The sequence below is a fragment of the Phyllobates terribilis genome, unplaced genomic scaffold (assembly GCF_046119375.1).
Source record: "Phyllobates terribilis strain yellow unplaced genomic scaffold, ASM4611937v1 Scaffold_11__3_contigs__length_659146591, whole genome shotgun sequence".
Taxonomy (NCBI): Eukaryota; Metazoa; Chordata; class Amphibia; order Anura; family Dendrobatidae; genus Phyllobates; species Phyllobates terribilis.
Window position 1 is genome coordinate 34,638,466 of NW_027362771.1, and position 15,055 is coordinate 34,653,520.

The window sequence follows — 15,055 nt, forward strand, 5'->3', positions numbered from 1 at the left end:
TTGCAGTTTTTGGTCAAAGCACCTCGCTAAAAATCAAAATGAAATAAAAATCAAAACATGGCAAGGACTCCAAAATATTATCAATAAAAATATTGGTTCTCTACATAAAAAAAAAAAATAATAATCTCTAAGTTCGGTATTGCCATAATAACACTGACCTAGAAAATCATGTTACCAGATCAAGAACACCGTGAAAAACTCCCTTGGAATTTTTCCCCGATTTTCAGTACAATGTATGGTAAAATAAATGGTGCCTTTCAAAATCTCATATGGCTATTTTGATGGACATATAAAAGTTATGGCTTTTGAAGACCTGAAAGGAAAAAAAAAAAAAGACAAACTAGCAGCAGCAATTCAAGAACAAAGTATTTTCTATGATAACTACTTCCATAATGTAATTATTTTTTGACATATAAAAGGTTCAAGTGGAACTTGTAGCTATAAGGCCTCATTCAGATGTCTGTGTATGTTTGCATATGCAAAAAAAATAAAATGGTGTCATGAGTGTTTTGCCAGCGTGTCAGTTTTTACCATCAGTGATTTTACCAAACTTTTCCTATCCTTTGCAATGTTGAAGGGGTGGTCTGGCACCTAAAATGTATTTTATAACCATCTTACTTTACACCCGAACTACTTTTGTATTGAGCTTTATTACACAACACACCCTACACTTCTCCCTATCTACCTAATCTCTAAAGGTGTTTTTTTACTGCTCTTACTGTGACATTTCATTTACGAGGAGTTTCAAAAGTGACGTCACAGGAGACTGGGTCCGCACTCACTTCCAAGAGAGTCCATCGCCCCTCCTGAAACAGGACGTCATCAGTGGGCAGCACTGTAATTGCACACTAGTTTCTTGCATCACCACCCTCTCTGAAGACGTCCTGGATCCTGGGTGATATATGCTGTGGGCAATGTGAGTGCAGCACCAGCTCTCTGCTTCGGTCTCTGCCGCATCTTCTGTAAAAGAAGATGTGGTCAGGAGGGCAGAGATAGAAACAGTAAGTGACACGAGCGCAGGCCCACAGCTTCTAGCACTACCCTCAAACGAATAGTCATCAGGGGGTGGCGCTGGTGTCATTCACAGCTTGCATCATCGCGCCCTGCTGACAATTCATTTAAAAAGGTGGTGCTGGTGTCACTCACTGCTTTCATCTCCGCTCTCCCACAAAGTCTTCTTTTACACAAGCTATGAAGGTGGCAAAGACAGAAGCAGAGAGCCAGCTCTGCACTCACATCTGCCACAGTATCCATCACCCAGGTGTAGTATGAACATGAAAAATGGCTATTTTATATTTCAAATCCATATTGAAATATAAACCAGACATATCAGCATTTGTAGGTGTCTTACCTCAAGTAGACTAGGGGTCATTAGTCCAGACATACTAAAGCATTAGGTTAAGTTTGCTAAGTCTGAGGTTTAATCTTTATTACTGAAGGGAATTAGCCCTTTGTATACGCTGTGTTTGCTAGAACCAGAGACAGACGATTGCACAATATTGTAAAAAAACTACAGACATATGGCTTAAGATGGAGAAGCTTATTGTAGTACCAAAAATATAAGTGGCTATCTGAAACCCATTGTGATGTATCCAACCTTTAATCAATATTCTAATTATATATTCTGTGTTAAGGTATACTTTATCTGTGAATGTATCTCACTTATACATAGCTTCTTAACACAATATACTGTCTAGGAAGAAAACCTTGTTCTGATTTATAACCATGTGTAGGATTTACTCTTATCATATGTAAACATTATGACAAAAGTAGAATGGTCCATGAACAGGTCTTGTCCGGCATTGCTTATCTGTGATAGCTGGCCACTGTCACGGGATTGGAATGTTGGACAACAACCTATGAACTTTCATGCTTACGTAATATTAGGTTGGGTAAGCCTTTTCTAAAAAGTATAAAGCTGTTGAAGAATTCAGTTATGGCAGAAGCATTGTGGACCTGTGAAGAGGACGCTCTTCAAAGTGTAGGGGACCTAGGACGCATTCTCTGCCCATCGCTGAGCGCTTCTCCAGCTGAAGTTTTCGGACAGATGATGTATATGCTACTAGGGTAATATTTTTCTTCTTCTATCCAATAGTAAGTATGTAACCTTTCTAAGTATTTAACCTTAGTAATCTTTTAATCTACAAAAGTGCACGCAATATCATAATATCATATTATTCCTTTGATTCTGTATTTTAGCTTTCAAATTAACTATTATAAATAAAATTGCATTATATTACAAGTGGTTGCCTTCTTTAAAGCCGTATCCGAACCTTATTGCTAAAAACTTGGCAATACATAATTTGGCGTAGACGGCAGGATACGCAGAAGGCTTAGAAGTTATTTTTATTGGAAAGTAGAAGGGACTCTGTGTGATAGTGTGATATTGCGTAAAACATGCCTCTCTTTAAGAAAAAAGAGGTTGTAAGTGTTTCTGTAGAAATTCCAGGGTGGGAGCAGGCTCCTTACCATATTTTGGCCAAAGAGTGGTCGCAATGTGTTGGATTAAGTGAATCATGAGACAAATGTTTGAATGATGCTGAACCTGATGATGTGGTTGCATGCTTGCAAAAAGTGAGAGTGAAAAAAAAACAGGAATTGGGTCCTGTGAGCAGGAGAGGATGGATTTTGTTACATGCTTATAGGAGGCAGCATGAGGAAAGGCTTCAATTGCTGCAAAGAATGCAAGTGTTAGAACAGCAAAGGTGTGAAATGCAGAGAGCTTTGACAGTGGTGCAATGTCCGAATAGGCTAATAGATAAATGTGATGGGTATCAACATGTCGCAGAAAAGGCAGCTGTACGTGTAGCTCAGTACAAATATAAAAAGAGAAGGGGTAAAGTGAATAAGAAAAAGGTGGCTTTGGCCATAGCCAAGGCTGGGGTTCAGTGGGATCCCGATCAATGGGATGGTGATGTGTGGGATTCCACTGACTCGGATTTTGAACAGGATGAGTACTTCAATGAGCAGAGGGAGATTGATCCTCCTGCTGACTCAGTGAAGGCGCATCCTATACATCGCAGACGGATCATAGACACCCCTGCAGGTAGACAGCAGAGAGATGTGATGGAGGATTTCAGTCAACAATAACTCAATGACCTTCATGATAGTTTTTCCCAAAAATCTAATGAATCCTTGATTACCTGGGCAGTTAGGTTATGGGAGACAGGAGCCCATGGGGTGCGGCTGGATATGGTAGATGGTCCAAAGTTTGTGCAGCTGAGTCATGAACCTGTAGTGAAGGAAGCATTCCGCACACTGCAGACTCGGCAGCCCCATGTAGTCTGCAGTATGCTGGATGTTGTGGCTGTGGCATTGCAGCATAAATATCCATCTGAAGCAGATTGGCCCCCTAATGAGAAGCCATGGTTTACTTTAAAAGATTGTTCTCAGATGCTAAAGGAAGAAGTTAGGAAAAATGCCATTTCTGCAGATACATATGACACTTACATGGATGTCCTTGTCAGTGTGTCCGTCAGAAATCGTATAATATGGGCAGCTCCTCCAGCTTATAAACATAATGATGACCCTGATGGTGAATCAGACTGGGAAAACTATCTCTAACACCTTAGAGGCAATCCGACAGTTAGGAGATTTGGGAGATTGGGGCCCCAAGCACAGTGGTAACTCTGCGTCTGGGGAGCAGCATAGAAAGTCCAAAGACAATAATAGTGGTTTCCGCACCTCACGTAAGGATATGTTTACTGCCTTACTGAAAGATGGGGTTACTATGGAGAAAATTGATGGGATCGGTACAGATGAAATGTGGAAATTATACCAAAAGCGAGGGCTTCATAAAAAATCAGGAAGTTCACAAAATAAAAAGGTGTCAGTAAAAGATTCTCAATCTCCACAGCGTGGGCGTAGTAGGACACGAAGGGAGAGAGGGCCCACTCCCTCTTCGTCGCCAGTGAAACCCACTGCGCCGGGGTTTGAGGATCTTTTTGCTGAGGTAAAGTCAGCATTACGACAGGAGCTTAAAACCTGGCGAGGGAAGTCAACTTCTTCCCCAGGGGTTTCTCAGTCAAAAGGAGACACGAGTGATTGACTCTCTAGCCGAGCCCTCCATCTTGATAAGCGCCCTCATGTAAATTTGGTCATTAATTGGAAAAATAAAAATAGACAGTGTGTAAAAGCTTTAGTGGATACGGGGGGGCAGAGGCCAGCTTGATTTATGGCAATCCTAAACAATTCAAAGGAAGAAAAGTAATAATCACAGGATTAGGGGGCAAACATATAGAGGCAGTGCAAACTAAAGTGTCTTTGAAAATAGGGAACCTGCCTACAGCAATGTACAGTGTAATGGTTGTCCCTATTCCAGAATATATAATTGGCATTGATATACTGAAAGATATACTGACATTGCAATTACCGGATGGTAAGTATCAATTTGGGGTGCCCCCCTCAGTGACCGCTAGACCTTCTCAGCTATCAGTGAGGCCTTTCATTAAAGCGGGCCCAGTGATGGTTGGGAAAGTCAAAATACCTCCAGTGGAAATCCCTCCCAACAGCACAGAATCCCAGGGGGGGGAAAGGAGATCAGCGGGACAGTTCAGGATTTGTTGGATGTGGGTGTGCTTGTGCCTGTGACCACTGAATGGAACAATCCTGTCTGGCCAGTGAAAAAGAGTGATGGTTCATGGAGAATGACTGTGGATTATGGGGAGTTAAACAAACACACCGCTCCCCTCGCAGCCGCAGTACCTGACACTATCACTTTAATTGAACAAATACAGAGACACAAAGGGACTTGGTATGGGGTGATAGATTTGGCTAATGCTTTCTTCACCATACCAATTGATGAAAAATACTGGAATCAGTTTGCTTTCACGTGGCAGGGAAGACCATATACTTTCACACCTCTTCCCCAAGGGTGGATACACAGTCCAAAAATTTGTCACAGGGTAGTGGGAGAACACCTGGATGAGTTTATCCTTCCATCACACATGCAGATATCTCATTACATTGATGACATTATGGTGCAGGGAGAGACAGAAGAGGAAGTGGCCCACCACTTAAATGCTCTGATGGAACACATGAGGAGTAAGGGATGGGAGATTAATCCTAAAAAGGTGCAGGGACCTGCACAAACAGTGAAGTTCCTTGGTATCCAATGGAACAAGGGACACAGGGAAATGACCCCACAGGCGAGGCAAAAGATTCTTGATTTTGCCATTCCCAGAGATAGAACACATACACAACAGTTTATAGGACTTTTTGGATTAAGAAGACAGCACATTCCACACCTCGGTCAAATACTCACACCCCTCTACAAGGTAACAAGGAAAAAATAATCAGTTTGAATGGGGTAAGGAGCAACAGGCAGCATTTGAACAAGCAAAGGAAGCAGTACAAAAGGCATTGGATCTGTGGCCGGTGTTGGATGATGAGCCTATGGAATTGAATGTGTCAGTACAGGAAAGGTATGCTAATTGGAGTCTGTGGCAAAAAAAGGGGAGAAACAAAGTACCCTTAGGGTTTTGGAATAGAAAATTACCTGAAGCAGCCCAGCGCTATACTCCTTTTGAATGTCAGTTATTGGCATGTTATTGGGCATTAATTGACACAGAACAGTTGACAATAGAACATGAGGTAACAATCAGACCAGAAATTCCAATCATGCAGTGGATACGTAGTACCCCAAAAACCCACCGCATAGGGCATGCCCAGGAATCATCAGTAATAAAATGGAAATGGTATATTCAGGACGGGGCAAAACCAGGAGTTAGTGGGATTACAACATTGCATGAGAAAATAGCTAAAGTCCCAGTAGGACTTCAGCAGCAGGAGTTAGAGAGGTCAATTCAGGAATTACCTGTGGTATGGGGGGGTTCCTTTTGAACAATTGAGTCCTGAACAGCGGAAACATGCTTGGTTCACTGATGGATCATCCAGGTATCGAGGTAACCATCGCGTGTGGAAGGCAGTGGGGTACCAGCCAGTAAGCAACAGGATGTTAATCACCACTGGTGAAGGGAAGAGTAGTCAATATGCAGAACTTTATGCAATTTACAGTGTTTTGAGACAGGAGTCACTGAGTGAATGTTATTTGTATACGGATTCGTGGTCTGTGGCAAATGGATTGACTACATGGTTACCAACTTGGGCTCAGAATGATTGGAAAATCTACAGCAAAGAAATGTGGGGGTAAAGAATTGTGGCAAGACATCTGGGCAATTGTGCAAAGAATTAAAGTGACTGTGTTTCATTTTGACGCTCATTGTGCTTCAGATAACCTGGAAAGAGGTTTTGGCTCCATTCATTTTCTGAATAATGGTGCAAAAATCTGGGTGAGGCAACCTGGAGATAAAGGTCCTCCAGAACCTGCAGAGGTGATCACCCAAGGGGCAGACAATGTGTTACTAGTGATGAAGCTAGGACAAGAGAAGTGGGAACATGTTCCTGCAGACAGGTGTTATCACAGAGACTAATGCATATATTTCCATTTTAGACTCAAAATTGGAGATGGTGGATGATCGGTGTTACAGGCATGGTCCTTTTGGTCTCTGTCACTACCCAACCGTTATACAGAAGGGAAAGAGAAACGCTGGAGAAGAATGAGGCTTTATGGAAAATTAAGCAGAATTTATGGAGTTACTTGGCACAACTGACAAACATGAGCCATTTTTGTATGGTAAAGACTGCTACGGCTACAAATGTGTTGGAAACTTGTATGGTAGTTATACCAACCCTCTTACGACTGTGGACCAAATTGATATGGGGATTTATCCAAGATGAGGAGGTGGAAGAAGGAGATGTGCTTCAGAATTATACATACAACCCGTATTACGCTTGTATAAACTGTACTGGAGAAGATTTTATTACTGAAGATATGATTACTATAAAGACTCAACACATTGCATCTGCTGAGCGATGTTATCAAATGACTTGCGACCAAAATAAAATAGGTAAATGCCAGCATATGAAAATAGAAAGAAAAACAGGGAATAATGAGATTAATATTATCTGTAGTTCCCGTACAGGTAAAGATTGTAAGAAAATAAGGTCGGGGAAAAATATGAAGTGTAATAATACAGTAACTTCCCCCTCATACATACAACATGTAAAATTGCCCAAGGGGTGGATGTTTTCTTGTGGGAATATAACTTTTAATTATATTCCGGCCAATAAAACAGGGGGGCCATGTGTTATCTCTAGATTAGGTTTAATGATGTATCCTTTATTCCCATCTCATAAAATTAAGCGTTCCAAAAGGGGATTTTCTCACTTATCAGAAAATTGCAATTATAATGTAAATTTACTAACTGAATCAGAAATTCTAGGAATATATTTGACAATGGTAGGATCCCCTGTCATAACAGCATATGCTGCCCATAGTGTAGGTAGATTATCTTGTCTTGTGGCTAGATCAATAAATATTACTAGTAGAGCTTTAGAGAATATATTATTGGATATACAAAGTTACCGAAAAGCAATTTTACAAAATAGGGCAACTATAGATTATTTGTTAATTCACAATCATGGATGTCAAGAGTTTGATGAGATGTGTTTTAATCTGTCTGATCACAGCCAAGATTTGCAGTCTCAAATAGATCAGTTACAGGATGATGTTAATCACATCACACGAAGTGATGGTAAATGGTGGGACTGGTTATTTTCCTGGCTGCCTGATTTTGGGTATTTACGCTATATTTTAGGAGTAATTTTTGCAAAATTTGTGCATGCATTGCTTTATGTTGCTGTATACAATGTATTCCTTCTTTGTTATCTCTATGTCGCTCATCTGTTGAAGTTATTCCTTTGGGATATGGCGTTGGATATAAATAATATATGGTTTCAGATAACCAAGGGTGGATTGTAGTATGAACATTAAAAATGGCTATTTTATATTTCAAATCCATATTGAAATATAAACCAGACATATCAGCATTTGTAGGTGTCTTACCTCAAGTAGACTAGGGGTCATTAGTCCAGACATACTAAAGCATTAGTTTAAGTTTGCTAAGTCTGAGGTTTAATCTTTATTACTGAAGGGAATTAGCCCTTTGTATACGCTGTGTTTGCTAGAAGCAGAGACAGAAGATTGCACAATATTGTAAATAAAACTACAGACATATGGCTTAAAATGGAGAAGCTTATTGTAGTACCAAAAATATAAGTGGCCATCTGAAACCCATTGTGATGTATCCAACCTTTAATCAATATCCTGTGTAAGGGCCCCGTCACACTAAGCGATGCAGCAGCGATCCCGACAACGATACGACCTGTCAGGGATCGTTGCTGCATCGCTAATACATCGCTGGTGAGCTGTCAAACAGGCAGGCTCACCAGCGATCAGGGGAGCAGCGATATCGTGGAAAGAATCGTTCCACGATGTCCTGCTCCCGTTACCAGCCTGCTGCAAGCAGGAGCAGGCTGGTAACTATGGTAAACATCGGGTTACTAAGTGCGCGTGTGCCCCTAGTAACCCGCTGTTTACCATGGATACCACTCTGCTACGGTGCGCGGGAGCCTCCGTGCACCGTAGCAGAGTGGTATCCATGGTAAACAGCGGGTTACTAAGTGCGCGCGTGCCCCTAGTAACCCGATGTTTACCATAGTTACCAGCCAGATCGTTGGTCCCGCTGGTCACACACAGCGATGTGTGCTGGCCAGCGGGAGGCCAACGACCAAAAAATGGTCCAGGACACTTTGCAACGATCAGCGACCTCACAGCAGGGGCCTGATCGTTGCAAAGTGTCACACACAGCGACATCGCTGGTGAGGTCGCTGGTGAGTCACCAAAACCGTGACTCAGCAGCGATATCGCTAGCGATATCGCTATGTGAGACGGGGGCTTTAAGGTATACTTTATCTGTGAATGTATCTCACTGATACATAGCTTCTTAACACAATATACTGTCTAGGAAGAAAACCTTGTTCTGATTTATAACCCTGTGTAGGATTTACTTTTATCATATGTAAACATTATGACAAAAGTAGAATGGTCAGTGAACAGGTCTTGTCCGACATTGCTTATCTGTGATAGCTGGCCACTGTCACGGGATTGGAATGTTGGACAACAACCTATGAACTTTCATGCTTACGTAATATTAGGTTGGGTAAGCCTTTTCTAAAAAGTATAAAGCTGTTGAAGAATTCAGTTATGGCAGAAGCATTGTGGACCTGTGAAGAGGACGCTCTTCAAAGTGTAGGGGACCTAGGAAGCATTCTCTGCCCATCGCTGAGCGCTTCTCCAGCTGAAGTTTTCGGACAGATGATGTATATGCTACTAGGGAAATCTTTTTCTTCTTCTATCCAATAGTAAGTATGTAACCTTTCTAAGTATTTAACCTTAGTAACCTTTTAATCTACAAAAGTGCACGCAATATCATAATATCATACTATTCCTTTGATTCTGTATTTTATCTTTCAAATTAACTATTATAAATAAAATTGCATTATATTACAAGTGGTTGCCTTCTTTAAAGCCGTATCCGAACCTTATTGCTAAAAACTTGGCAATACACCAGGATCCAGGACATCTTCTGAGGGGGTGAGCGATGCAAGAAACTAAAGTAATCCAGATCTTCTCAATGATGAAGTCCAATTCCAGGAGGGACGATGGACACTGCGGGGAGTGAGTGCAGTAGACACTGCGGGGAGTGAGTGCAGTCCTAGCCTCCTGTGACATATCATTTGAGACTCATCTTAAACAAAACATCAAAGTGCAGTAAAAAACAACAAAAAAAAACAAACACATTTAGGCATTATATAGATAGGGAGATGTATAGAGTGCTGTGTAATGAATAAGTGGTTAGGGTGTAAGGATACATAGTTAGAAAATATAAGTTAGGTACCGGACCACCGTTTGAATCACAGACAGTATACTGATGCCAACCGTGTGCTGCCCGTGATTTTCATGGACCCATAGACTTGTACTGATAGTTTTCATTTGTGATGCCAGTAAAAAGCAGACATGATGATGATTTTTGCAAGGGTACACTGTCTGCAAAAAAAACATGGAAATGTGAATAGCGCCATAGATTATAATGACTACATAAAAATCATGGATAGAACACATGTGAAAAACGGACATCTAAATGAGGCCTTGGGTGGGGTAAGCCTTATTGTACAGTTATATCCTTCGTTCCAAAGTCATTTGTGTTTTTCCACCCCTTCTTCCAAAAGATCTGATTTTATTGTTTTTTTTTTCCCTCGAAAGAAGAGTCAAAGTTTTGAACTAATCATCCATTTTACCATTCAATGCAATAAAATAAAAAAAAATTCCAAGTGGATTAAAATTGCATGATCTTTTAATTATTAGTGGAAAAGACGTAGTTACTTACCGGTAACGGGATTTCTCAGAGCCCATGACGGCAACACGGAGAGAGGGGATCCGCCCTTCAAGGACAGGAAACCTACAGATAAAAGGGCGGTACCTCTCTCCCACATCAGTTGTTTACGGAGCACGAGAGGACCACCAGGTTAGTAACACGAAATTTTACAATTTAAGACCTCGTCAGACACACCACGTGGCTACAACAAGTAACTAATAAGTGTGTGCACCCACACGTGAAGGGAGGGAATGTACGGGTGCCATCATGGGCTCTGAGAAATCCTGTTACCGGTAAGTAACTACGTCTTTCTCCTTCCCCCCATGACGGCACCACGGAGATAATTACAGAGAAGTGACTCATTAGGGGGGGGGGGGGGGGGGGGGAACCACAGCTTCCAGAACCCTTCTCCCGAAAGTAAGGTCCGAAGAAGAGGATAGGTCTAGCCGGTAGTGATTAAAGAAGGTAGAGGGGGAAGACCAGGTTGCCGCTCTACATATCTGCTCTACCGTAGCACTGGCCTTCTCCGCCCAGGAGGCTGCCACCGCTCTTGTTGAGTGGGCTTTCAGTTTCTCCAGGCCAGCTTCTCCCCGTGAGGAGTAAGATAGTGTGATGGCCTCCCTTATCCATCTGGCCAGCGTGCCCTTAGAAGCTTTCTTCCCCCTACGAGGGCCCTGAAAGCAAACAAAGAGAGAACTATCCTGCCTACACTCTTGTGTCGCCTCTAGATATTGGATTAGGCATCTTCTGACGTCTAGTGTGTACAAGACCTGCTCTTTCGTGTTCCTAGGGTTAGGGCAGAAAGAAGGAAGGGTGATTTCCTGGGACCTGTGAAATCTTGACGCCACTTTTGGTAGATAGGCAGGGTCGGTTTTCAGAATAACCCTATCCTCCAAGATTTGTGTGAAGGGGGAACCTGCCAATAGAGCCTGAATATCACTAACCCTACGTGCGGATGTGAGAGCTACCAAGAGTCCTGTCTTTAGGGACAGAATTTTTAGGGATGCTTCTGACAGGGGTTCAAAGGGGGCCTCCGTTAAAGCTGAAAGGACCAAGTTTAAATCCCAGGGTGTAGTACTTCGGGATGGGATGGGTCGGGATCTAGCTGATGCCTTAATAAACCTAGATACCCATCTATCCCTAGCCAGGTCAAAATTATAGAGCGCTCCCAGGGCCGCAACTTGAACTTTTAAGGTACTTGTGGCCAGGCCCTGCTCCAACCCCCTCTGTATAAATTCCAGGATGGCTGTCAATGGAACCTCCCCACCCAACCTGGAACTGAAAGGAATTTCTTCCAGGTTTTCCCGTACAGTTTGGTGGTGACTGGTTTTCTACTTTGAAGTAGTGTGGTGATAAGATTTGGGGAGAAATCTTTTGTCTTTCAGAAGAGCCCTCTCAAATTCCAGGCTGTCAAGTGAAGCTTGACGCCCGAGGATGGAGGACTGGACCCTGAGAAAGAAGGTCCGGGAGCTCCGGAAGAACCCATGGGTCGGAGATTGATAACCTCCTCAGCCATGAAAACCATGCCCTCTTTGGTCAAAAGGGGGCTATAAAGATTACCCTCGCTTCCTCTTCTCTGATTTTCCTCAGAACAGCTGGAATCAGAGCGGTCGGAGGAAAAGCGTAAGCTAGAGGGTAATTCCATGGGATCATGAAGGCATCCACGGCTACGGGATTCCCTTTGGGATCTAGGGAGCAAAAAGCATGTTTTTTTGTTCTGATTGTTGGCGAACAGATCTATGGAGGGCCGACCCCACCTTTGTACAATCTGCCGAAAAACTGCTCGACTTAATTCCCACTCGCGCTGCTTCAGCTGTGTCCGACTCAGAAAGTCTGCAGTGAGATTTTCTATCCCTTTTAGGTGTAGAGCGGATAGGGATTGTAAGTTTTCCTCGGCTAAGTGAAAGATGACCTCTGTCGTCAGCATTAGGGAATGGGACCGTGTACCCCCCTGGTGGTTCAGGTATGCCACTACTACTTGGTTGTCTGAAAAGACCCTCACGTGATGTCCCTGTAGTGCAAGCATGAATTCCCGGAGTGCCTGCTCTACTGCTAGGAGCTCCTTCATGTTTGAGGACATTAGTTTTAGGTGCTCTGTCCAGACTCCCTGAGCTACCAGATTGTTGAGGTGAGCCCCCCAGCCCCTGGGACTTGCATCTGTGGTCAAGATTTGCGGTGTTGGGATTGTTCAAGGAATCCCCAGGGCTAGATTGTCTATGTTCCCCCACCACTCTAGGGAAAGTGTGGTTTTTGCAGATAGCGTTAAAAGCCCTTCTAAACGCCCTTTTAGGGCTTTTTCTGCCTCTAGGATTTCCCACTGAAGGGTTCTGGTATGTATTTGAGTCCATTGGACGGCCGGAAAGCATGCTGTCAGGGAACCTAGCAGGGACATGGCTTTCCGAAGGGACATAGACGGGTGGGACTTTGCCCACGATATCTGGCCTAAGATTTTTTGAATTTTCCTTTCGTGGAGACGACACTCCTGACCTTTTGAAATCAGCACGATGCCTAGATATTCCTATATTTGGCATGGTTCTGTTTTGGACTTTTCCAGATTCAAAAGCCATCCTAAGCGAGTCAAGGAATCCATGACCTTTTTTAGATGGGATTTGCAGTCCAGGAAGGAGCTGCCTATTATCAGGAAGTCGTCTAGGTATGGGACGACCAGGGTGTTCTGTTCCCTTAGATGAGCCATCACCTCTGCAACAACTTTGGTGAAGCCCCTTGGGGCTATGGCGATGCCGAATGGGAGGGCAGTATATTGGTAGTGTTTGACCACTCCACCCATAGGAACTGCTACCCTGAGAAATAAGCGTCTTTTAAGTCCAGGACGGCCATGAAACAACCGGGAAACAGCATTCTTACTGAAGATTTTATTGTTTCCATTTTGAAGGCTTTCACCTTCAATAGTTTGTTCAGTTTTTTTAGATTCACAATCGTCCTGTATGTCCCATCTGTTTTTTTTCTCAGGAATAATGGAGAATAGAAGCCCATGCCCCCCCCCCCCCCCCGGGACCTCCTGAAGGACTGCCTTCCCTACCAGTCCCTGGATTTCCTGCTCCAAGGCCAGTTGCTCCTCGTTTGAAGACCTTTCGGGGGTTATAACGAAGTTTTGCTGAGGGAATTTGAGGAACTGGAGTTTCAGGCCCGATTGTATTAGGCTCAGAATCCATGATCTGTTGGATATTAGCTCCCAGGCCGGGAGAAAACTTGATAGCCTCCCCCCCCACCCGGGTCAAATCTTCATTGGGGGGCCTTTCTGTTATCACTGGAGGGCTTGTTAAATAGGAATCCCTTGGTCTTCCTTCTCCCGTCTTCCCACCTATCCTGTCCTTTAGGGCAGGGTTCCCCAACTCCAGTCCTCAAGGCCCACCAACAGGTCATGTTTTCAGGATTTCCTTAGTATTGCACAGGTGATGTAATTATTGCCTGTGCAGGTGATGGAATTATCACCTGTGCAATACTAAGGAAATCCTGAAAACATGACCTGTTGGTGGGCCTTGAGGACTGGAGTTGGGGAACCCTGCTTTAGGGGGCTTCCTACGTATAAACCTTCTACTCCGAAAAGGTTTCCTGTAAGTAGTGTTAGACGGGATAGGAAACCGCTTCTTATTGTCCCCTGCCTTATCCAAGATATCATCAAGGGCGGGCCGAAATAGAAACTCGTCCTCACAGGGGATGGAGCACAACCTAGATTTAGTCTGTAGATCCCCGGGCCAACATTTGGGCCAGAGGGCTCGTCTAGCCGCGTTAGCAAGCCCTGCTGCTTTAGCACCTAACCTGACGGAGTCCGCCGAGGCGTCAGTCAGGAGGGCCGCTGCCCCTTTCATTATCGGGATAGATTCAAGGATTGTGTCTCTCAATGTTTTTTGCCTCAGTTGTGATTCAAGCTGATCCAGCCAGACCATTAGTGACCTGGCTGTACACGTGGCAGCTACCGCAGGTTCTAACCCCCCCCCCCAGCGGCTTCCCAGGAACCCTTTAGGAAGGTGTCTGCCTTTTTATCCAAGGGGTCTTTTAAGACGCCCATGTCCTCAAATGGAAGGGAGTATTTCTTTGAGGCCTTGGCTATGGCGACATCTAGTTTTGGTGCTTTCTCCCAAAAGGAACATGCTGGGTCCTCAAAAGGGTACTTTCGTTTAGAGGAAAGGAAGCCCTTCCTCTCCGGTCTTTTCCACTCTCTTAAATCAGCGAGTGAACATGTTCGTTGAGTGGAAAAGATCTCCTCTTTTTTTGCTCTAGACAACTGAATATCACGTCTTGTATGGATTTTTTGGGCCGGGGATCTGTTAATCTCATGGTAGATCTGACAGCTTTGAGGAGGCCGTTTCCTCGACAGGGAAACAGCTCCGTCCTCCTCTATCTGTAGATGAGGAAGAGGAGGAGGAAGAGGTGGAAGTGTCCGAATCTCCGCCATCCTCAGAACGGCTAGACCTTGACTCGGGGGATATGTTTTTAGTTTTCCTTAACCTTTTGCCCCCCTGAAAAGATTTAATGGTGTTTTCGACCTGCGATTTAATCAGGTCTCTAAGTTCAGAGGCAAATCTCGGGGTTCCCTCGCATATAGTCTGCTCAATGCAGGAGCTGCAGAGTCTCTTATCCCAAGTAGTGGGCAAGGTTTCAGAGCATAGTGCACAAGTCCTATTTTTTGTTTTCCCTGTACTCTTTTTTCCCTATAGGAGACAAAAGAGAGAGAGAGCGCAAGGGCCCCTAGTTACAAAGTGGAATTTCACGAAGCTCACTTACCAACCAGACGGAAGAACGGGTACTGGTTCAGG

The 15,055-nt window shown here is 43.7% G+C and overlaps 2 protein-coding genes across 4 annotated transcripts in view; one reads left to right on the forward strand and one right to left on the reverse strand.

The window, feature by feature from the left end:
- FAM193B (family with sequence similarity 193 member B) overlaps positions 1–15,055 on the reverse strand; it is a 75,751-nt gene that overhangs the window by 15,590 nt on the left and 45,106 nt on the right. The gene's annotated exons all lie outside the window — the stretch shown is intronic.
- Positions 1,671–8,201, forward strand: LOC141164977 (uncharacterized). Of its 2 annotated transcripts, none has more exons than XM_073650637.1 (2): positions 1,671–2,067; positions 6,452–8,201. In XM_073650637.1, exon 2 carries the CDS (start codon positions 6,473–6,475, stop codon positions 7,820–7,822), a length of 1,350 nt encoding a protein of 449 aa, XP_073506738.1. In that variant the 5' UTR covers positions 1,671–2,067; positions 6,452–6,472; the 3' UTR covers positions 7,823–8,201. The 2 variants fall into 2 exon arrangements, with proteins under 2 accessions (XP_073506738.1, XP_073506737.1); XM_073650636.1 differs by having other exon boundaries at positions 1,671–2,094; positions 6,452–8,200.